The sequence below is a fragment of the Dasypus novemcinctus genome, chromosome X (genome assembly GCF_030445035.2).
Source record: "Dasypus novemcinctus isolate mDasNov1 chromosome X, mDasNov1.1.hap2, whole genome shotgun sequence".
NCBI lineage: Eukaryota > Metazoa > Chordata > Mammalia > Cingulata > Dasypodidae > Dasypus > Dasypus novemcinctus.
In genome coordinates, this window is record NC_080704.1 from 21,295,997 (window position 1) to 21,321,052 (window position 25,056).

At 40.6% G+C, this 25,056-nt stretch overlaps 1 protein-coding gene across 1 annotated transcript in view; it reads left to right on the forward strand.

Annotated features, from left to right (window-relative positions):
* The window catches only part of CDKL5 (cyclin dependent kinase like 5), a 309,028-nt gene that overhangs the window by 266,953 nt on the left and 17,019 nt on the right, over nt 1-25,056 (forward strand). The window contains exons 16-18 of the mRNA XM_058291571.2: nt 9,760-9,859; nt 14,710-14,829; nt 18,341-18,557. Of these exons, the coding sequence (XP_058147554.1) occupies nt 9,760-9,859; nt 14,710-14,829; nt 18,341-18,557 (437 nt within the window). The remainder of the gene's footprint in view (nt 1-9,759; nt 9,860-14,709; nt 14,830-18,340; nt 18,558-25,056) is intronic.

Here is a 25,056-nt window from a genome sequence, read left to right on the forward strand (position 1 = left end):
CAAGTTATAAGTCTCTTATCAGATATATGGTTGCCAAATATTTTCTCCCATTGTGTGGGTTCCCTTTTTACTTTCTTGACAAACTCCTTTGAGGTGCAGAAGGCTTTAATTTTGAGGTAGTCCCATTTATCTATTTGTTCTTTTGCTGCTCGTGCTTTTGGTGTGATATTCATGAAGCCATTTCCTATTACAAGGTCCTGTAGATGTTTCCCTACGCTGCTTTCTAAGGTCTTTATGGTCTTGGCTCTTATATTTAGGTCTTTGATCCATCTTGAGTTGATCTTTGTATAAGGTGTGAGATGGTAATCCTCTTTCATTCTTCTACATATGGCTATCCAGTTCTCCAGGCACCATTTGTTGAATAGGCCATTCTCTCCCAGTTGAGAGGGTTTGGTGGCTTTATCGAATATTATATGGCTATATACATGAGGTTCTATATCTGAACTTTCAATTCGATTCCATTGGTCTGTGTGTCTCTCCTTGTGCCAGTACCATGCTGTTTTCACTACTGTAGCTTTGTAGTATGTTTTGAAGTCAGGAAGTGTGATTCCTCCTATTTCGTTTTTCTTTTTCAATATGTCTTTGGCTATTCGGGGCCTCTTTCTATTCCAAATAAATTTCATAGTTAGTTTTTCTAGTTCCTTAAAGAAGGCTGTGTTGATTTTTATTGGGATTGCATTGAATGTGTAGATCAGTTTTGGTAGGATAGACATCTTAATAATATTCAGTCTTCCTATCCATGAACAGGGAATATTCTTCCATTTATTTAGGTCTTCTTTGATTTCCTTGAACAATCTTGTATAGTTCTCGATGTATAAGTTTTTTACCTCTTTAGTTAAATTTATTCCTAAGTATTTGATTTTTTTATTTACTATTGTGAATGGTATTTGTTTCTTGATTTCCTCCTGATCTTGCTCATTATTGGTGTATAGAAATGCTACTGATTTTTGCGCATTGATCTTATAACCTGCGACTTTACTAAACTCATTTATGAGTTCTAGGAGCTTTGTTGTAGATCTCTCAGGGTTTTCTATATATAGGATCATGTCATCTGCAAATAATGAAATTTTGACTTCTTCCCTTCCAATTTGAATGCCTTTTATATCTGGTTCTTGTCTCAGTGCTCGAGGAAGTACTTCCAAGACAATGTTAAATAGGAGCGGAGACAATGGGCATCCTTGTCTTGTTCCTGAGTTTAGAGGGAAGGATTTCAGGATTTCGCCATTATAAACATTGTTGGCTTTCGGTTTTTCATATATACTCTTTACCATGTTCAAAAAGTTTCCTTGTATTCCGATCTTTTGGAGTGTTTTTATCAGGAAGGGGTGCTGTATTTTGTCAAATGCCTTTTCTGCATCTATAGATATAATCATGTGGTTTTTTTCTCTCAATCTGTTTATATGGTGTATTACATTGATTGATTTTCTTATGTTGAACCATCCTTGCATACCTGGAATAAATCCCACTTGGTCATGGTGTATAATTTGTTTAATGTGTTGTTGAATACGATTAGCAAGTATTTTGTTAAGTATTTTTGCGTCTAGGTTCATTAGAGAAATTGGTCTGTAATTTTCCTTTCTTGTGGTGTCTTTGTTTGGCTTTGGTACTAGGGTAATGTTGGCATCATAGAAGGAATTAGGCAGTGTTCCTTCTGTTTCGATTTTTTGGAATAGTTTCAACAGGATTGGTGTTAGTTCTTTCCGGAATGTTTTGTAGAATTCACCTGTGAAGCCATCTGGCCCTGGGCTCTTCTTAGTTGGGAGATTTTTAATGACTGATTCTATCTCTTTGCTTGTGATTGGTTTGTTAAGATCATCAATTTCTTCTTTCGTCAGTATGGGCTGCTTATGTGTTTCTAGGAATTTGTCCATTTCCTCTAAATTATCATTTTTGTTGGAATATAGTTTTTCAAAGTATCCTCTTATGATAGTCTTTATTTCTGTGGGGTCAGTGGTGATATCACCTTTCTCATATCTTATTTTGTGTATTTGCATCTTTTCTCTTTTTTTCTTTGTTAGTCTCGCTAAAGGTTTGTCAATTTTGTTGATCTTCTCAAAAAACCAGCTCTTGGTCTTGTTTATTTTTTCAAGTGCTTTCTTATTTTCTATTTCATTTAGTTCTGCTCTTATCTTTGTTATTTCCTTCCTTCTTCTTCCTGTTGGGTTACTTTGTTGTTGTTTTTCTAATTCCGTCAAAAGTGCAGTTAGTTCTCCAATTTTTGCTCTTTCTTCTTTTTTGATATATGAATTTATGGCTATAAATTTCCCTCTCAGTACCGCTTTTGCTGCATCCCATAAATTTTGGTATGTTGTGTTATCATTATCATTTGTTTCAAGGTAGTCATTGATTTCTTTTGAGATTTCCTCTTTGACCCACTGTTTTTCTAAGAGTGTGCTGTTTAATTTCCAAATTGTCGTGTGGAGTCTGGGTCTCTGTCCCTTGCAAATTTCCAGCTTCACTCCACTGTGGTCAGAGATATTGTTTCGTATGATTTCGATCTTTCTGAATTCATTAAGCCTTTCTTTGTGGCCTAGCATATGGTCAATCTTGGAGAATGTTCCATGTGCGCTTGAGAAAAATGTATATCCTGCTGTGTTTGGGTGTAATGATCTATATATGTCTATTAGATCCAGCTCTTCTAATATACTGTTCAAATGTTTTGTTTCTTTAGTGATTCTCTTTTGAGATGTTCTGTCCAGAGTTGATAGTGGTGTATTAAAATCCCCCACTATAATTGTAGGTGCATCTATTCTTTCACTTAGTTTTTCCAGCGTTTGCCTCACATATTTAGAGGCGCCCTTGTTAGGAGCATAAATATTTATGATTGTTCGATCTTCTTGACAGATTGTCCCTTTCACTAAAATATAGTATCCTTCTTTGTCTCTCACAATTGTTTCGCATTTAAAGTCTATTTTGTCTGATATTAATATAGCTACTCCTGCCTTTTTTTGGTTGTTGTTTGCTTGTATGATTGTTTTCCAGCCATTCACTTTCAACCTCCATGAGTCTCTGGGTCTAAGATGTGTCTCTTGTAGACAGCATATAGATGGGTCGTATTTCCTTATCCAGTGTCCCAGTCTGAATCTTTTGATAGGTGAGTTTAGTCCATTGACATTCAGTGTTATTATGTTTAGAGAGTTATTTATGGTAGCCATATTTTGGTTGGATTTGTGGTCGTTATACTTTGTTTGTATTATTTTATTTTCCCCTTCTATTTTTGTCTTTCTTGTTGCTTTTACACTCTCCTCCATCTCTGACTGTCCTGTTTTTTCCTTTCTTCCTGCAGAACTCCCTTAAGAATTTCTTGAAGGGGAGGTTTCTTGTTGATATACTCTTTCAGTTTCTGTTTATCTGTGAATATTTTGAACTCTCCATCATTTTTGAATGCTAGTTTAGCTGGATAGAGTATTCTTGGTTGGAAATTTTTTTCCTTTAGTACCTTGACTATATCATACCACTGCCTTCTTGCTCCATCGTTTCAGATGAGAAATCAGTACTTAATCTTATGGAGTTTCCCTTGTATGTGATGGTTTTCTTTTCTCTTGCTGCTTTTAGAATTTTTTCTTTGTCTTGAGCATTGGATAATTTGACAAGTATATGTCTTGGGGTGGGCCTGTTGGGGTTTATGACCAGTGGAGTGCGCTGTGCTTCTTGGATATGTACATCTGTCTCTTTCAGTAGATTTGGGAAGTTTTCATTCATTATTTCCTGCAACAGTCCTTCTGACCCCTTTCCCTTCTCTTCTCCTTCTGGAATGCCTATAATACGTATGTTTGAGCGTTTTGCGTTATCATTCAGGTCCCTAAGTCCTATCTGGATTTTTTCTACCTTTTTATTGACCACTTCTACTATCTGTTTGATTTCCAATGCACTGTCTTCCACATCACTAATTCTCTGCTCTGCCTCTTCTAGTCTGCTGATATTTGCTGCAAGTGTATTTTTGATTTCTTGAATTGTGGTGTTCATTTCCATCATATCTGTTATTTTTTTGCGCATGTCTGCAATTTCCCCTCCAAGTGTTGTCTTCATGCTGTTAACCTCTTTCATTACTTCATCAAATTTGTCGGTGATAAATGATCTGAGATCTTTCATTGCTTGTGCGAAGTCCTGCCCCCCTTCCTGATTGGATTCAGCCATGTTTTCCTGATTACTGGTTTGGTTTGTAGATTTTTGTTGCTGTCTTGTCAACATTTTTTCTTGACGGGTTTAATCAGTTCCTTAGCTTCTTTGTCTAGTCTTGGAGATTAATTAGCTGTTGTTTTTGCGTAAGTGTTATATCTTCTCTTTGTCACTTTGTTCTTCTTATTCCCATTTCTTATTGCTAGTTAAGCTCACTTTAAAGGAAAGTATTAGTGCTGGGGAAAGGCAATTGTGTAAGGGAGGAAAAAGTGTGAAGTAGTATTGGTGATATATGTTAACAAAGCAACAATATGAGTTCTGGGAGGATGGAGGTTAGATCATGTAAATTGTGTAGAGTTATAGTAGTAGGAAAGTACCTATAATGAGGTAGACGACTGAATATGGGAGGAATGTGGTACGTACTAAGAGGCTATTGTTTTCGTGAGAGAGGGAAAGAGAAAAGAAAGGTAATAGTTTCAGGGACGAATACCAGATGGAAAACTAAACAAAGGTATTAGAAATTAAGAGTTAGATACTTTGCGGATCAAAGAAAGGGAGATGGAATATAGGAGAGATAGCAGATGGTGGAGGATATCAAGTTGTAGGGGAAAGGGGATAGTGTAGATAGGCTAAATCTATTCACAGAAAAATGAGGCAGTGGAGGGTGAGGAAACCCAGCAAATGTGAGGTATTTCCTATAGGACCTATTGTATTGTTAAGATAAAATAGTATAAGAAGAATATTGGGGACAGGAAAGAGAGGATTAAAAAAAAACAACAACAAAAATAAAATAAAATAAAAAATAAAAATAAAAAAACAACAAAAAACAAAGAACAGAAACCCCGCCGCCAGGCTCGGCTGGGCTCGGCCGGGCTCGGCTGGGCTCCGGTCCCCTGCCCTCCGCGGCTCGGCTGGGCTTGCCTGGGCTTGGCTAGGCTCGGCTGGGCTGGGGTCCCCCGCCCGCCGCGGCTCGGCTGGGCTCGGCTGGACTCGGCTTTCCCACCCGCCGCCCGCCGCGACGCAGCGTGGCTCGGCTCTCCCGCCCGGCGCGGCGCGGCTGGGCTCGGCCGAGCTCGTCTGGGCTCGGCTCCCTCGCCCGCCGCGGCTCGGCTGGGCTTGGCCGGGCCCGGCTGGGCTCGGCTTCCCTGCCCGCCACCCTCTGCGGCGCAGCGCGACTCGGCTCTCCCGCTCGCCGCCCTCTGCAGCGCGGCCGGGCTCGACTGAGCTCAGCTGGGCTCGGCCCCCTCGCCCTCCGCGGCTCAGCTGGGCTCGGCCCGGCTCGGCTTCCCCGCCCGCCGCCCGCCGCGGCGCGGCTAGGCTCGGCTGGGCTCGGCTCCCTTGCCCGCCGCCCGCCGCGGCACAGCGCATCTCGGCTCTCCCGCCTGCCGCCCGCCGCCCACCGCAGCTCGGCTGGGCTCGGCTCCCTTGCCCGCCGCCCGCTGCGGCACAGCGCGGCTCGGCTCTCCCGCCCGCCGCAGCTCGGCTGGGCTCGGCTCCCTTGCCCGCCGCCCGCCGCAGCACAGCGCGGCTCGGCTCTCCCGCCCGCCGCCCACCGCGGCCCACCTAGGCTGGGCTCGGCTCCCTTGCCCGCCGCCCGCTGCGGCGCAGCGCGGCTTGGCTCTCCCGCCCGCCGCCCACCACGGCCCAGCTAGGCTACCCTGGCCGCCACCCGCCGGGGCTCGGCGCGGTGCTAGCTTCCTCGGCTCTGCCTACCCAAGGAGGGAATCCTCCACACGTAGCTGGGATCTCCGTGTATATTTCACAGATGGATCCTCTCTGTTACCTTCCCTCCAAATCGATGTCTAAACACCTTGGGACCAGGAAAAATCCCGAAACAGCCCGGTCCCAAGGAGTCTCCGACGCCTCCCAGCCGATTCCCTCCAGGAGCTAGTAACCAGGAAGTTCACTCAGCCGCCATCTTGCCTCCTCCACCATTTGTTGAATGGACTGTTCTTCCCAAGCTGGGTGGGTTTGACAGGCTAGTCAAAACTCTCTTGACTCTAGTTGTGAGGGTCTGTATCTGAACCATCAGTTTGGTTCCATTGGTCTAGGTGTCTGTCTTTATGCCAGTACCCTGCTATTTTTACCACTGTAGCTGATGGAATTTTTATCAGGATTGCACTGAATCTATATATCACTTTGAATAGAATTGACATCTTAATGATATTTATTCTTCCAATCCGTGAGCATGGAATGTTCTTCCAATTATTTAGGTTTTTTCTATTTCTTTTAACAATGATTTCTAGTTTTCTGAATACATGTGCTTTACATCATTGGTTAAGTTTATTCCTAAATATTTGGGTTTTATCTGTCATATTTTATTTTCACCACTCTTTTGAGACTTTTAGTTACTTTTACTGATATAATCTTCATTTCTAGACTCTTTTCCAAGCCTCTCTCTCCTGTTTTTTCTTTTCAGGCTGTAGCACACCCTTTAGTATTTCCTGCAAAGCCAGCCTCTTAAGTACAAACTCTCTCAGTTTCTATTTATCTGTACATATGCTAAACTCACCCTCATTTTTAAAAGATAATCTTGCTGTCATCTGGAGGCTTATCTTCTTCCTTTAACTGGGCTATAGCTTCCTGTTTCTTGGTGCACATTGCAGTTTTTTGTTGGTGTCTTGGCATCTGGCTTACTAGATGTATTTATTCTGGGTGCGGTTTCTCTCTTTAATTTAGGGCCTTCTTGCCCTTTCCCCCTTGTTGGTTGTATAGAGGGAGCCAAGGATGTAGTTGGTGTTGTAAGCTGTGGAGGCTTAAGCTGCCCTCATTTCCCCAGGGACCAATGAAGCTTCTCCCAACTTTCTCCTTTGCCAGGGGTAGAGAGAAAGCCGCAGCTGTGTGTAATAATCTAAGTCATGCAGGCCTAGTCTGTAATTGCCAAGAGAGACTGATGATGCTTCAAGGTCCTTTCTCCCCTGCCTAGGACGGGGATAGAGCTGCAGGTGTGGGCAGCAATCTATGCTTTGCAGGTCCAAAATAACCACAGTTGCCCTGGCAGACTTCCTACTCTTCAGTCTGTGCCTGCGAAATGTACCTGCAGTTACCTATAGAGGCTGGTGCAGGGCTTGCCAGCTTCCTCTCCGCTAGAAGTGAGGTTGAAGCCTAGGCTAGGGCTGCAGGCTGATCTGGGTGAAAGAAGCCAGTCCCTACTGTCACTGTGATTTTCAGTCAGCCAGGCTTCCCTTTTGCTTGGGGCGGAGTCAGAATGGCAGCTACCGGCCTGTGTCTGACTTGGACAGGTTCAAACTTTAGCTGTTCTTAGGGTTAGACTTTAGCCAGCTGAATTTACTAATCAGTAGCTGAAATCGGTAGCCAACCATCTGTTCCTCCCATTTTTGGGAAATGGAGCTTCCAATTCCAACCACAGAATAGCTCCTGGAACAGATTGAGCTGCCAGCGTTGGATGATCTCTGGCCTCCATAGCATGGTCTGTATTCTCCCGGAGAGACTGGTGCAGGTCCCCCCAGCTCCCTCCCTGCCAAAGGTGGGGTTGGGGCTTATGTTAGAGCTGCATTCTGATCTGGATGGAAAGAAGCCAGTCCCTACCAGCACTATGATTTTCAGTCCACTGCTTCCCCTTGTGCCAGGGACAGAGTTAAAATTGTGGCTACCAGCCTCTTTCTGACTTGGACAGGTTCAAACTTCAGCTGTTCTTAGGATTAAACTTTAGCCTGCCGGTTTTACTAATCAGTAGCTGAAGTTGGTTCCCAAACGTTTCTTCCTCCCCTGTTTTTGGGAAGTGGAGCTTCCAATTCCAGCCATGGAATAGCTCCTGAGTTGGCTTGTGCCGCCAGTGGAGAATGGGCACCTACCTCTGGGGCATGGAGTGCTCTACTTAGGAATCTTCTCTGTAGATGGACGGTCTCCTTCTTCTGATGCTTTTCTGCCTCTGCTTTCTTCCCTGTTAGGGTATCCCACCCTGGAGACCCAGATGGGGTCATTCCTGGAAGGTGGGTCAATCCAGAAGAGTCCGTTTTGCACTTAGGTGTGATCCAGCCAACAGAAACTGGATTATGTATGCTCAACTCTCCCCAGCAGTTCTTCCTCAGTCTTTCTGGTTTTCCCCCCAGGAGCCATTTTGTATGCTTCACCCAGCACGCACTCAGCGGCTTGAGTTTCGCTCTGGGTCCCTGTGGATTTAGGTCTCTATGCCTGGATATGTGTGAGATTCTAACTCACTCCTGTGGGTTGCTCTATAGTCTGCATCTGTGGCAGGAGGAACCTGAGCCATGCTGCCTCTGTGCAACTCCCAAAGCTGCTCAGGATGGAGTTAGGGAAAGGGTCCAGACTGGCAGGACCAGGAGCAGAAATTTCCTACCTGATCTTGGAGATTCTTTTTTTTCTTCTATTCAGCATTTGTGGTGTTCTTTATCATCCTCCAGAGTTCTAATCAAGTGGGATTTGTTCTTTCATTCATTGATTCTTAGAGGAGACTTTTCCAGGGGATGACTTATGTTGCCATATTGATGATGTCCTTGTAGAAAGTTTTGAATCCTGCCTTTTTTTTTTTTTTTACCTATTATTGAAGTTTGAGTTTTCCTCCATATTAATGTAATCTTTGAAGATATTATTTATTTTTAAAAGCTCCATGGTATTTTCTATCATGTGGATCTATAATCATATATATATAGCTATTTTCTCCCTTCACTCAGATTTAATCCCGCGTAGGTAGGATGATGTTTTGCTCATAATTTCTTAGATGTTCTAATAGTAACTTCATCACTGTTTGGTATTCTAAAACACAAATATAACTAGTTCTTTCACCTTTAACATTCCTGCCACTATTTTAGGGAATAACTAACAGAAGGAATCCAGTCATTCAAGAAAATGACTTTCCACATTCATAGATATTCCTAAATAAAACCCGTGGAACGTAACTTTTTCTAGAATAACACTAGTTGAGTTGCTTTTTAAAAGACATAAATTAAATTAAATAATATGGTCCTTTTTTAGCATAAAAGTAACCAACTTATTGGAGCCAATGTGTCCTGCTTCCTATCTTTTAATGTCTTCTGTTTTTATAAAAATACCTGGTGGCATCAGTGATGATAATCTTAACTTCAGTATTTTCAGTTAGCTTTTTAAAGCATTCTGTCTACTTCTTTTAACTTTTTTTTAATTTAGTTTTTAGTGCTATAAGATTTTTATAAAGACAATTTCCAGTTTCAAGAGTTTTTACTTTTATTTATAATGTTTCTATAGCGGCAGCATTGATTTTTTAATGTTCAAGAACTTGGCAAGTCACTAATAAACTTCCTGGGCTGGTAATAAAAGTATTAAATGTTCCTGTTATTTCCCTTTGGAAGGCTTACAGAAAAGGCATCCTTTATGCCATGTATTTTTCAAAATCTATAATTCTGAGGTTTCCAACAGCATGGAAATGGTCCTGTAGCACAGTTACAGATCACTGATAATGATGCTCAAATTGCTACTTGTAGGAAACCTATACCAAAAGATAATCATTAACCACTGCCAGCTGTATTTAGTTTCTCCCATGATTTTCTAGAGCATCGTTACTCCTGGGCTTGATTCTTCATGGATATTTGAACCAAGTGTCATGCATTTTCAGTATTCAGTGTGTCATATGATAAGAGAATGATTAAAAGATCAATATGATAAAAATGTCTTCCCATTTAGGAAAAGTCCTGAAAATATTAGTCATTCTGAGCAACTCAAGGAAAAGGAAAAGCAAGGGTTTTTCAGGTCCATGAAAAAGAAAAAGAAGAAATCTCAAACAGTAAGTAGATTGCCAATTTCTATATATAAAATGGCATATGATTCTGCATTATTCTGTGGCTATTTTACACTTTGTGTACAGCAGTGAAAATTATTTTCTTTTTGAGACTTAACATCTATATACAGTATACATCTCTTTCTGAAATTCTGTACAACTGTCTCCTCTCAGAGGTTTTTCTAGATTCAACACACAATCTCCAAGAATAGGAGAAATTTAATTTCAAAGACAGAACACTTCAACCCTCTCTGAATAGACTTCTCATCCATGTGGATGTACAGTCATGCAAAAACTGTCAATCTGCAGGATTTATTTCTCTGAGGGTTTAGAGATATGCAGAAAGTTAAAAAGTGGTTTTTGTTTACATTTGAATCTCAAAATTCATAAATAACCATTGTGTATTTTGCTCCCTGGCTTGTTACAGAATTCTCATGCTGACAAGTATTATTTCTGGATTGCGTAGTCACAGAGAAGAGAGAGTATATGACATTTCAGGGCTTTCTTTTCTAAGAAACTTGTTTGTCTTGTGATTGAATTGCGAGATGGAATGTGTCTTATCTTCTGGAACCCCTATGCCTCAACAAAGGGCTGGCTCCATGGCACCATGCCTATCACTTGACTGACCACCCAGCAAAAATTCTGTTGGTTAGTGATCTGAGAAAACATACTTCTTCACCCAAATGAGGCCTGTAACCCTCTTTGATTTGTGATTCCTTTAAGTTTAGATGAGGTTAAGTTAGTGGTTTTAAATGGCAGTGATTCTAATTTTACTACATACCTGATTTATTCTCATTTATTTGAAGAGGAAAAAGGCATCATCAAAATGGCCTGTTGGAATGACTTCATTGATTTCATCTCTAACATCAGTAGATTGAACTCGGTGTTTCTGAGGCCCTTTCCATTATGAAAGTTCTAGGATTATAGCTCCATATTAAGTAAAGATGAGTTAGATGATAGTAACAAAGTACATAGTAACACACAAAGTATGACTTTCTGTCACACAAATGTTCTAGGAATGAAATTATTTATTGTATTATAAAATAAATGAGTTCATTTCAGAAAAGTTGGGAAAAAGAATTGATCTTACCACCTGACTACAGCCAGTTATTAGGATTTTGATATATTTCCTTCTAGCTTTTTAGCCTGTGTATAGGTTTGTGGAAAGAAGGTGGGATTTTTTTGTTTGTTTGTTTATTTTAAATAATATTCCTACTACAATTCTTTTATTCTGGCTTTTAACAGTATATCTATATTTATCTGTATCTATATATAGAGCGAGACAGAGAGACAATATATATGTAAATACACAAGCTTTTGTTATTTTCATATTAATGGGTGCATAATATTCCTGAAAATTTCATTAAACAAATAAGAAACTGCCTATATCTCTAACTGCAGCTCACTGAAAGCAGAATGTCAAATCAAAATGCCAATCAGTCAGATATTACATCTGTTATTTAGACTGGATAAACAGAAGACCTGCTTTAACCTCAAGGAGATTAAAATATTTAAAGTGCTAGTAAAACTTTTATCACTTTCTTTAGAATACATTTTTCTATTGGCTGCCCTCGGCTCCATGCTATTATGAACATTAAACTTAGGCCACCTCCTTCTGACCACTGTTATTTTTAATTCAAGGTTTTTGTTTTGTTCTTAACTGCAGATAGGTCTACAGCCATTACTGGGTGATTAAGTGACAGAAAGTAGAAAGGATTAAGGAATTGATGATGATTTTATGTTTAGATTTAGCTTTTGGTGTCTGCTTTAGAGCAATATTAATCCTGAAGTACCTGGCTCAATGTGGCATGAGTAGAGTATATACAAGTTGATTGACTTTATTATTCAAGATCTGGTTCAAATTTTAGTTGTTTAGATACTGTAGATTAGGGTAAATATGAAAATTACTATCCTCTAACATCATCCACTTGAATTTACTGTTTAGGTTTTTATAAGTTTCATTTTTCATAAGTAAGTTAACTACAGAGTATCTCTGCATGTGCCACAGTGCCATATGCCTGTCAAACCAAAAGCCATTTGTGCTTCTGCATTTTTGAATGAAAAGAAAAAAATTAAAAATTTGATTGCCTTAGTGTCTAAGATTCCAAAGAGCACTTAGGATTAGCCTACCAGACCTCAGACTTCTAAGCCTGGCATTGGGTTAACTCTGTCTTTAAATGAACATTTACACATAATCCCCACCCCCCCCCCCCCACCCCCATTTTATAGAATTCTACAAAAGGAAACTAAGAAAAAGAGCTTTGGAAGACTTAAGGCATTGTGGCCTTTGCCTAAGATTAAGAAGTTAAATTCTGAGTCCCAGTGCATATAGAGAAGCATGAAAATTTAAAGCTGAGGTACATCTTAAATCCAGTTTATGCTTTTTATTTCACTGATGTAAGAACTGAGCCCAGACAAGTTGTGACCTGCCCAAAGTCACACAATCACTTGGGAGAATAGAACTGGATTCTCCTGAATATGAAGCTCAGGCTCAGTCCATGTCTTTTGCCCAGCACTATGGAGCGTCCCTGGCCACTTGTTCCTAGGCCCTCTCTTCTGGCCTCTTTGACAATGAAAGTTAAACCCTCTCCTTAGTTTCCTGTCATTGGAACAGGAAAATTTATGGAATATTTTACTGTAATTTCTTCATACTTATACTCATAAAAGATGATCTGAATACCTTCATGTACATTTTAGTTCTCTGACAATTGGGACCAAAACAGGGAAAAGTGATGCCAAAAAATAATTTGTCTTGTTAAGGCACCTAATTTGACTCAAGCAAATCTGAAAGCTGCTTTGGGAAATCTGGCTTTAGTTACATATCCAGAGAGTTAAATAAGCAAGGGTGACTTTTCCAACTTTGTGATCGTATCCTACTTAGTATGTCAACTGTTAATGAGGCTGCAATTGAAAGATTAAACTTGTAGGTTCTTCACTTTGAAAACCAGTATTCTGAATCATGTCAGATATTTTCCATTGGGTAAATATATCTAACAGTGTAGAGTAAGACTTCTTACTCAACATTAGTATCCTGCAACAGTGACATTCCTCTTCCAAGTGAGGTTTTCTGTCTCAAGAATTGACCAAGTTCATAATGGTTAAAAAAAAAAAAAAGTGTTTTTTTTCCTTGATAGGCAAATCACTTGCTAGATTTTTAAGTCGAAGTCCTCTAGCAATTAGAAAAAAGATAGAAGTTCTTCAGTAGCTCTTTAAACACAGTTCTCTAAAAGAATCCTGTTTCTGATAATAAAGTACTAAATCCTTAGATATTTTGTAAGTTTAATATAAGTAGATGTCTGTAGGGCTCTAGATATTCCTACTATAGTCATCACAGTCACACATTCTTTATATGCTTAGAAGTTTGTGCCAGTCTTGAATTTACATTATTGTCATCTTCACATCCAGGTGAGAAATGACACAGAACCTCTCTAGGTGGCACAGCACTGAGTGAGTCAGTGACTGTTAATAATTAACCATTTGAGGACTTCCAAGGGCTGGTAGTTTCAATAAGAGTACCTTTTTTTTTGCATTTAGTTTATTTGTATCTTATATTGCAGACAGATTCCACCAACGGGGAGAATCCAAGCATCAAGAAATCCCTCTTTCCTCTTTTTAATTCAAAGAATCATTTAAAGCATAGTTCTTCTTTGAAAAAGCTTCCTGTAGTCACTCCACCCATGGTACCCATTTTTATGTATGGTAGCCCTGAAATCTGCTCCAGTAAACTTGTTTTACTGATGACAACAGCATGTCTTTTATTTTCATGGGGTCATATTCTCTTTATGCTAGTTAAGTACCTGAGCCAGTTCCATAAATTCATGTAGATATAATTCTTTGCCATTCTGGATTTTCAGAATTAAAAGAGGATGGTGCATAAAGGCTGTTGAACAAACTAGTGAAAGGCTAGTTTGTATTGTCTCTTCAGCCAGTTGTTGGCAGACAGCATTCATAAAATCTCTTACTTCCTGTAAAGAATTAGATTTAACATTTGCAGTTAACAATTTTTTCTTCATTTGGCTTAGAAAGTTTGTTAACACTTGGTTTGCAGTTTGTTTCTTTGAAACCAAGTTGAATTGACCAAATTGAGTGAGCTAACAGGCTCCATTAAAAACACCAGCTTCTATTAGTTGATAATTTGCTCTTTCCTTGCCTGGCTCTAGCTTTGGCTGGTCACTTAGTTTAAAGCCAGGGCTTTTGCTTGGCATTTATATTACTCTCCTGTGTTCACCCAAATTGGTGAAAAGACAAATTGCATTCATCTGGGATTTGTGGCACAAATTTCCAGCCATTTCCTGGTGCATAATGCTAGACCCAGATTTACTGGGCAGAATTTTGGGAATATGATTCAAACCATACTTTCCCACTTTGCTATCCTTAAAAGCCTTCTAGACTCCTTTGGCATCACCACAGTACAGTGTTTGGATCATTTTCCCACCAGGACAAAATTTTCTTTTATTGAACTGGTTCATAACCTAACTGCAAAATGAAATGAGGATACGACAGCAAGTTCTGGTACAGCCCAATTTAACTGCTCTCTTTTACAGCGACTAAAACTAACAGCATGGGAATGCTATAAGGGTTAAGGTTTTAACAAAGCTGCATGACATCTGCCAATTTTTCCTAATGCAGGGAAAATTATTAAGAGGGCAGCAGAATTTAACTAGCATCACTTTTGCATTGTGAATACTGGGAGAGTTTGGTTTCTTTTTTTATTGGGGTTTGTTGGTTTTTTGTTTTGGTTATTTTGGTTTGATTTGATTTGCTTTTTGGTTTTGTTCTCCTCTTGGGTGTGGTTGCATATTTTATTTAGGCTTATTGGTATGTATTAGTGAAACCTTGTCCCTATTCTTCTCTAGGTTCCCAATTCTGATGGCCCAGATCTTCTGACATTACAGAAAGCCATTCACTCTGCTGGCACCCCAAGCAGTAGACCAAAGGAGTGGCGTCCTGAGAAGATCTCAGATCTACAGACACAAGTGAGTGGACCATGCATTACCCTTAGACTCTCCACTCTGTAATGACTGCCTCATGAGGGAAAGGCAGGGTTGAAAAAATTACAGCAATATTACAAGGCTGAGAGGCTCCTCCCCAGAAGATAACCTCATCAACAGCTAGATACATCTTGGGAGTCAGGTGAAATCCTTCAGTGACCCATGTCCTACTGGAAAAGAGTGAGCCTCCATTAGCCATCCCCTCAGTGTGGAGGTGGGTGGAGGTGGATTGAAGTGAGATAAATAAGACATGGTCACAGCCCATAGACACTGTATGGCCCAGAAGAAAGAGAAGATCTGTAAATAACCATAATTCATGGTAAAAAGGGAGACATGCCTTAAAATTTAGGGGAGGATGAGAGGAAATGATTGAGGTTTCATTAAAGGTGGTAACTTATGAATTGGGCTTTGAAACTTCTGAAATCCATACTATTTCAAATGGGTAATGGGCAAACAGTTGCATTAGGAACTGTGTATTAGGCAAGTATTGCATAATCGCATTTACTCTGCTGTTAATGGAGGAATAAGCAGAAACCAAATCAGTAAACTTCTCAGATAACTGAGGTTTCTCTCCTTTAAACAACTGTATGGATTAGAAATGTTTCTTTAAAAATATTTATTTACACAAACACACACCCCATTGTTTTTGTCCTCGCTGTCTGCTCTCTGTGTCCATATGCTGTGTGTTCTTCTATGTCTGCTTGTCTTCTCTCTAGGCAGCACCAGGAACCAATCCTGGGACCTTCAAGAGTGGGAGAGAGGTGCTCAATCTCTTGTGCCACCTCAGCAACCTGGTCTGCTGTGTCTCTTATTGTCTCTCCTCTGTGTCTGTTTTTATTGCATCATCTTGCTGCACCAGCTCCCCACACAGGCCAGCTGACTCCTATGTGGGCCAGCACACTGTGCAGGCCAGCTTGCCTTCTCCAGGAGGCCCTGGGAATCGAACCCTGGACCTCCTATATAGTAGATGGGAGCCCAATCACTTGAGCCACATCTGCTTCCCTAGAAATGTTTTAATATTGGATCTTTTTGATATCCCATTATGAGCATAGTAACATAATCCAACTTGGTTTTGATCCTATTCAATATTTTATAGATCAGTTTTTCCTCTGTACCGTGATTTCTGACATTTTGAGGGTTACTTGTGCTTACAAATCACCACAGATTTCTGTAATTTGAAGGAGGAAGTCTTCTTTTTATAGGTTTTCTATCTACTCTCTTTAACTGTCAACTCTTACTTAGAGCCGCTGACAGGAGATCCCCAAGTTGCCATTCTGTCTCCCCAGTCATTTACATTTTCTGCTTCTAACATAATATAGACCGGGAAAGGGAGAGCAGCTTTTAGAGAACCAGATATGCAAGTTTCCTGGATGTGTATCCCAACTAAAAGCACATGGCTCTGAGCCTCTGAGTGGGGGCCTGATATTCTAGTCTGTGCTTTTCCACACCCCATTAAAAAAGCAGGCTTGGGAGTGGATGTACCTCTGTGGTTGAGTGCCTGCCTCCTATCTACAATCTACAAGGTCCTGGGTTCAATCTCTGGTACCTCTTTTGCCAAGAAGTTCTTTTCAGGTAACTTTATAAACTTTATATATCCAGCTGCATCCAGATTATTGTAATTATTTGGTAGCTACATGTGAACAGGGCTATAAATTCACCAAGAGCCTCATTGTGCTATCATACAATTATAAAAAAAAACACAAAAAAAACATTTGAGCACTTACAGTGTACAATGTGGCATACAACGTCCAAGGGGGCGGGGCATGATGCTACCTTGGAAATACTTTGGAATTATGATGGAGGATACTTCTCCAGAATCGATTTCTAGTTGGGTCAATTCTCAAGCAATCTGTTTTGAATCTTAGTGCCCTGTTCTTTCAAATCTTGTAGTATTCCTTGAGATCTTTACATTTTTATTAAAACTTTGCATAGCCCTAAAATGCATGTCCTTTGTACCATGACCCTCAGTGTAAAGGTGCTCTGATGACTGGAAGCCAGAGGTGCCCCAGGGCTGCAGCCCGAGTGCCAGAGTCCAACAGCAGTGAGCAGTGATTGGCTGTGTTCCTAGAACATGAGGAGGGGCTTGAATTTCAAAACACTTTTGCTTGCTTCCTTTGATGGTAGCCCCCATCATGTCCTAAGATGGGAGGAAGGGGAATGAGCCACCTTTTACCAATGAGGAACCTGAGACTTTTTTTAAACATTTATTTATTTTATTTCTCTCCTCTTCACCCCCCCCCCCCAGTTGTCTGTTCTCTGTGTCTATTTGCTGCGTGTTCTTCTTTGTCCGCTTCTGTTGTTGTCAGTGGCACGGGAATCTGTGTTTCTTTTTGTTGCATCATCTTGCTGCGTCAGCTCTCCGTGTGTACAGCACCATTCCTGGGCAGGCTGCACTTTCTTTCGTGCTGGGCAGCTCTCCTTATGAGGTGCACTCCTTGTGCGTGGGACTCCCCTACGCGGGGGACACCCCTGCGTGACAGGGCACTCCTTGTGCACATCAGCACTGTGCATGGGCCAACTCCACACAGGTTAAGGAGGCCCGGGGTTTGAACCGTGGACCTCCCATGTGGTAGGCAGATGCCCTAACCACTTGGCCAAGTCTGCCTCCCTGAGACTCTTGACTTGCTTGGAAATAATTGGCTAGTGAAGGGCAGAGCTGCCCCAGGACCTTGCCTTCCAACTGCAAGCCCAGGTCTCCCTCCACACTGCAGCACCCCAAAGGGCCTTTGGCTGTAGCCACACTGCAGACAGGCAGGGTAGGCTGTGATACTATTTTAAAAGTTGAAGTCCTCTTATGACAATTTTATTTTAGATTCTGTAGAGGGTTTGCTCATTTCTCTTTGCTTTGCATTTTTAATGTCCAGAACCTTGCCGCTGCCCCCCTGACAAAATAAATAAAAATTTCCCCAAAAGTAAAGATACAGAAAGGGAACACTCAGATTTTACAGTGTCAAGGGAAAGTTCAGAAAATAAGAACAAATAAGAGCTATACAGTTTTTAACTGAGTACATTACTATTTAATTAACATTATACTTGTTCAGCTTCTCTTGTGACTAGATATAGTTATATGACAGTTCTGGCCAGTAGAAGCATTGAGTGGAGCTTTGGGGAAGTCTTTTCAAATGGGAGAGGAATATCCCTTCTTTTGCTCTTTCTCCTTCCTGCTGGTTGGAATATTGATGGGATGGCAGATGCATAGGTTACCATGGGAAGGATGTAATGTGGCCACATAGAAAGAGCCTGGATCCTCACTCAGCCACCATAGCAGCTCAAGATTTCTTATCTCTGGGATTTTTACATTAGAGAAAAATAATTTGTCTTTTTTGAAAAAAATGAAGGGTATTCCAAAGAATAGTTAAGGTTGAACTTTTTAGCCAATCATCCCATATGCCTTCCCTTCTTGGCTACATGCAGTCATCTCAGATCTAAGTTCTGTTTCCTCCCAGCTTTATGATCTAGTAGAAATTAAATCCTATATTCTCTTCCTTTCTTTCAGAGCCAGCCATTAAAATCTCTGCGCAAGCTGTTACATCTCTCTTCAGCCTCAAGTCACCCGGCTTCCTCAGATCCCCGCTTTCAGCCCTTAACAACTCAACAAGCCAAAAATTCCTTCTCAGAAATTCGGATTCACCCCATGAGCCAGGCCTCTAGCGGGAGCAGTAACATCCGGCAGGAGCCCACACCAAAGGGCAGGCCAGCCCTCCAGCTGCCAGGTCAGATGGACCCTGGTTGGCATGTGTCCTCTGTGACTAGGAGTGCCACAGAGGGGCCTTCCTACTCTGAACTAGGTGCCAAGAGTGGGCCAAACGGGCACCCTTATAACAGAACAAATCGATCACGAATGCCAAACCTGAACGATTTAAAAGAAACAGCCTTGTAATTTGTGCTGGGGGTGGGGGTGGGGGTGGGGCAGGGGACAGCCAGTTGGGAGGGGAGAGGGATGGGGTAGGGTGGGGGATAGGCTGGGCCAGTATGGTAAGCCAGTCTTTTCAGCTTTATGAAGGTGCGTGCAATATTGTATGAGTGGGGCCGTCTGGCTTGTCACGGCCACCAATGCTAGTCAGGGATCTTAGAGCCACAGGAGTTACTTAGGGATTGCCAGTCCGCATAGGTCTTGTGTGAGAGCAGATAGGGTATGCCACCAGGAAAGAAGAAATTCTTGCCAATTTCTCCCCCTCACATTCCAGCTTTAGTGCCATCTCTGTTGACCTTGGGAAAGCCAGGGAGTTGTCCTGGCGCTATAAGGGATAGAAAAATTTGTGTCTCAACCAAGGCCCTTACCACACATTTTTTTCTGCCTAGGCTAAATGTGGGGTGTGTTGTAATCCAAGAGAATAATATCTTTGAAGGGTTAGAAGATGAACTGTATGTCTTAAATTGTTTTCTAAACTTCCATATTTGATAGGATTTGTAACATTTATTTATAATTAATTAATATCGTACTGTTATAATCATACCTTTTATGTTATAATGTAAAGTTATTTTGAGCTGTTTGGAACATTGTGAAGCAGTGGGACAGCTACAGTAGTTTCTATAAAAACTAAACAGTAACATTTATATATTGCATCAGGAGTATTTTATTCTATATATAAATATATATATATGGTAAATGTCTGTTTTATAAATATATTCATTTAAAGAAACTCGCTATGACACTATCTGCCATATTTTTATACATTTGTGATATGAAGTAAGTATTATACTTCTACTAAAGGGAGTTGATTTGTGGCTGCATGGGACTGTAACAGTATGAACCTTGCTTAACTTGCAGGCCCCAGCAGTAGCCCTCTAGACATGATCCTTGGTAGCAGATGAAATGCAGCATCTAGTTTCAAACCTGCAGGAGAAAAAAGTTGGATAGGCTAGGGAGAACTACTGCAGTCCTCGTTTCAGTCCTCGCACAGTTAGCTCCTGATTGTGTCCAGGGATGTTAGTTGCACATGAGGGGGAAAATGGATCAAGGTGTTACTCATGGGTCTTTGTAGAGAGAATGTGCTCCCACTTAGCAGTAGTGTAGAGTGTAGACCAAAGATTTGCCTGTGAGCGTTCCGGTTGTGAGGTTAAAAGAGGCCCCTGTCTGCAGGTCATGCAAACCATTTCTAAGCTTCTGAATACTGTCCACTGCATAAGAGACCCTTGGCTGGTGGGATGTGAAATACATGTATGGCATTTATATTTTTAATGCTTGTTTGGTTATTGCTGTTTCCAATTTATTTAAAAGGCTCCTGAAGCAATTCCAGATGTAGAAAAAATTGCTATGTCCATCTTTTCTTCCTGGGACTGTTACCATGCACATATATATATAGACACACCTTTGTTGGCAAGATATATATTGTCCGAACAGACCTTATCTTTCCCACATTTGATCTCTTTCAACTCCTAAGTTATTCCCAAGTGTCACCAAGGCCTTCGACTAACTGGTATTATACCCGTGTGTTGCTGGGCCAGCCTTGACAGAAATCACCTCAACACCATCATCTAACAATATATTAGATTTTTGGAAGTAGTCCCTTAGCAATAATATTTATAAAGGTCCCTCCCACCCTTCAAAGAGGTAGTCTGTCAATATGAATACTTGTCCCAGAATTCCGAGAGTATCAGTCCCTGAATCAAGTCAGCTGTAATTGAAATGTGCTGAGTTACTATTGCTATTTCAAGTTCCCCCTCCTCTAAGATTTTGAGAATCATAGTTCTGATGATTATGAAGATTCTAAAGAAAAAGGTCTTAGTTTCTTGGAAGCTTAAATTGTGTGTATTGCATTTTTTAATTATAAATACTATAATGATGTGTATCAATTATATATAGAAGTCATTTTAAGGTGCTTTTTATTTAATTTTAATAAGTATAATGGGCACTCCTATGAAACTCAATTGGGTACTATCATTGAGACATTTTGTTTCAAAATTAATAGTTTTGCATGATCTTTAGTTCTTTTTATATCTTGTTTCTTTCATCAGTTCAGTACCATTTGGGTAGTGTTGAATTCTGACTTTTCCCAGGCAGCTGTTCTGCTGTACAAGTGAGGTAGACCCTCAGCACTTTTTGCCTGGATATTAATGACTTGCATTCCCACCAGAAACTGCATATTTTTTTCTCTTGAAAGACTTCTCACTGTGCTGTGTGCTTAGGAACTGCCTGGTTGTGTTGCCATGACATGGCACCTGAGGTTCATTGTCACCTAGGGGCAGGTTTCCTGTGTTTTCATCCTTGTTAACACTGGGATCTCAGATGTTTGAAGAACATTTATATTAGTGATGGTTCTTTAAAGAAGGGCTAGAATAATTGCCTTCTTCCTAGAGCAAAGTAAACCTAACTGATGACAAGTCAATACCTACTTTTCGTACATTCCCAGATTTGAGCCAGAAAATATCTACAATGTTTTCAACTAGTGTTTTTGAGATAGCTCTTTTATCCTCTTCTCAGCCTGTTTCCATTCTGACTTTCCATTGATCCTCAGTAAGCTGTAAGTAAACTGCAATCTGAATTTCTAGCATGCAATTCTCTTCCTGCTCACAGGGGAATGGTTTTCCCTCAGATGTAATGGGCCCTCTTTTAGCTTTTAACTGTTGTTTTCCCCCATGGTTGGTGAATTATTGACCTTACAGAGATTGCCATCTGTGATAAGAAGGACTTGATTTAAAGTCACAAAAGTCTAGATTTTCTTTAGGAAGGGGAATTTATGACATCCATGTTTTATTGTCTACCCTGGACTTCCTAAAGGGTAAAAAGATTGAATGAGGACTTTAGAAAAGAAACTCTGCAGCGTTGTTTTTTCTACTTTTACTTCACCACCACCAGTGTTTTCCTTCTCAGGAGGAGAACTTAATTGGATCTTGTTTGGTCTTGATCTATGGGTTAGCTTGTCTCCAGAGCCTAAGATCAAAAAGAAATGCTCCCTGGTTAGGGACCAAGGGAGCCCCCGTCTCTAAGGGGTGTGATCTCAAGCAGGGCAGGTCTGCCCCAGAGGACATTTGGCAGTGCCTGGAGACATTTTGGGTTGTCCCGTCTGTGGGGAAGGTGCTACTGGCATCTAGTGGGTAGAGGCCAGGGATGCTGCTAAACATCCCACAGTGTACAAGATAGCCCTATCCCCCTCTCCCCCAACCAAGAATTATCTAGCCCCAAATGTCAACAGTGCCCAGGTTGAGGAACCCTGCTCTCCAGTATTCCAAGCCTATCAGGCTGCAGAGCCCAGCTCTGGCCTTGTTCTCTCCAGGCAGCAGACCTGTAGGTATGAATTCTTCAACATCACATTCTCTTAAAGAATCCTCTACCACTATTCTTGAATCCTCAGATCCTGTTGTTCATTTCCATTGTCTTGGGCCTGCTAAAAGGCACATCCTTTGGGAAGAGACCTAAGTTACTTTATAGGTGTTTAAGAATTTTGAATTCTAGGTCAGTGTCCTTAGAAAATCTCTCATAGAGCCATGAGGTTTATATTTAGAAGCAAGCAACAGCCTGGCAGATTGGCATGGTTTTTACCAACTGCTTGTAGGCATCCACGGCTTTTAGCCGTGTATCCAGAAAGACAATGTCTTTCATTTAATAGCTCTTTACAAATATTGGCATATGGCAGACCGATTAGAAGCAAAAACTCTTTATTGGTGGTTGTGATGTAGCTGTTATAAGAGTATTTGTGCTGTATGCTTTGGTTAAATCTGTTTTAAAACATGCTTTAAGATTCACCATATGCAGTTGTACTTTAATTCTAAGCTTGGAGCTATACTGGTTAGTTTCTAGTCATGTCATGTGCTATAGAGTATGTTGTGGTTGTAGAGTTAGTCAGTTTAGCATGTTCCTAATCTGAAAATTAGTGGACTCCACTGGGAAACACTGTCCCATTTTCCCTTCCCAGCACCTCTTAGTCCATGTCATAGAATCCTCACTTCTTAAACTAGTTCTTAGAGTAAATAAGGAAAAAAGCCATTTATTTTCTTCTAGCCATGTATTGAGAATGACTCATAAGTGTACAACTTCTTAGAGGCCAGAGGATTACTTTTGAAGTGTGTAGAAGGATCTGTCCATTTCTGTTCGCCTAGGTCCTGGTGGTAACAGTGCCCTTTCAGCAAGGGCAGTAAGTAGCTAATTGTGATTTATCCCTAGAGTTCAGCTGGGACTCAGTAAATCTGCACATTCTCTCCTGGTCAGAGCATTTTTTCTCGAAAGCACTGCTTTTATATCTAGAAGTCCATTACCTCCTGCATCATAGTAGGATAGTGAGACCCATGTGGGTACCAAGACTTGTCCTTCTGTGAACTGGGAAGGTGATAAGATACACTGAACCAAGTCAAAATATATTAAAATATTTCCTTGCTTCCTTTAGGTCATCACTAATTAAGTGTGTATGCAGAGAAAATTTCTTTGTGGCTGGAAAAAAACCACAAATTCTGGTTTCTTTAAAAGGGACTGCAGCAGAAAAGACAGGACAACTGTTAGAAGTGTCCTGTTGCTAATCCCCAAAGCTAGAATTTCACCAGAAGTTCCACTTAGAGACTTAAAAATACAAGGAAACAAGCAAACAAACAAAAACAACAACTTTTAAATGATTATGATTTCTTTCTTTTGCTTCTTGACCAGCTGGGACATGGAAAATCTTCAGGTCTGATCTAGCTGGTTAAAAATTCTGTCTCAGAAACCATGAGTAAATGCAAGAAAATGACGCCTTGACAGAACAAGTCCTTCATCTGTCTGTATACACAGTGTGGTAGAAGTAAGGTGGCTAGGAAACTCTGCGCCTGCTTCCCCATTCTTCCTCTTCTTTTTTTTTTTTTTTTAATTGAATGTACTGTAAAAGATCATAGACTTTTGTACCAAGCCAGTTACTACGCAACTATTCATTTCCCATAGTGCTTTAGTAATTCATCAGTGTTCTACCTGGTCCTGACTCTACCTTTCTCCTCTCCAGGCACTGATCCACCATTCTGTGTATTTACTATAGGCTATTAAATATGATCACTACTTGCCTTGTATTTTCCTTCATTAACCGTTTACTCCCAAGTTTGAGGGAGGTTTGTCTTTTGTTTTGCCAGAAAAAAATTTGTAATAGCACGTTGGATTTCTTGGGCCAGCAGAACTGAGCTAGTTCTGGTTTTGCTTCTAAGGCCCTTCATTACCCACAAGGTTAAGCTCTCTGAACCCCACTTGACCCTCGCGTCGTATTTTGATCCTCCTTTGGAATCTTAGAATCAGTCTCCATGTTGTATGCAGATTAGAAGTTGCCTTGTTTGCTACTCTTCCAACACAGAGTATCAGGGAGAAAGAGACCTTATCTGTTCCTCCATCCCCTCAAATTTTGACAGACTGCTAAGAATTCCTCAGGACTTCCTTTAGTTTGTTTTTTTTTACTTTTCCAAAAGGCTGATCTGATGTATATCAGGAGTAGACATGCTTGTCCTAGTGCTCTGTTTCAGGCTTAATCAGAAGAAACCCAGGAATAGGAAAGATTGATGCCTTGACTTTAGTCCCTGTTGTGGGATTAAAGTAATATTGCCAGAGTTGTCAAAAGCTCCAGTTACAAACATTCAGTTTCAGGAGAAAACGATGCTTTTCCTTCTGGGGAACCTTCAAGTTCTCTGCAACAGCGTAGTTTTTTTTCCAAAATGGAAAGCAAAGCTTGCATAAAATCAGTTTTCACTGAAAAAAGACAATTGATTGTAGTCATCTCAGTCTGTTTCCCTCTCCTTGTTTACTCTTTGGTCATTGATTGAGTCAGGCCAGAGGGGTAATGCTGTGATGAAAAGAAGTAAATTCTCACTGTAAATTTGGATTGACAAACACAGTTAAACCAAACAAAATAGTTGCCCCTAAGTCCTATCTCCAAGAATTGCTTTGTGCCATTTTGAATTCAGGTAGTTATTCTGTATATACTTAGAAGACTATTCAGAGCTTCTTCAGTCTCTACTAAATTTGAAGTGGGTGTCTGAGGAGACATAGGGCAGGGTGAAATCAAGACCATGCTGTTCATGTGTAACAATAAAAATAGGGATAAGCCAGAATGACATGACATCCAAATTTGTGGTAGATGAAGAATCACTGAAAATTCTTAATTGCACAGACTTTATAATCCATAATACAAATTATAATCCCATACTTTTTACTGTGGGCAAGGGTGTGATGTGGTGTTAATCTTTTTAATTTTTGAATCCAAACTGAATTTAAAGTGTTGAATATTTAAATTCCTCTCAAGCTAATTATGAACCATTTGTAAAGTG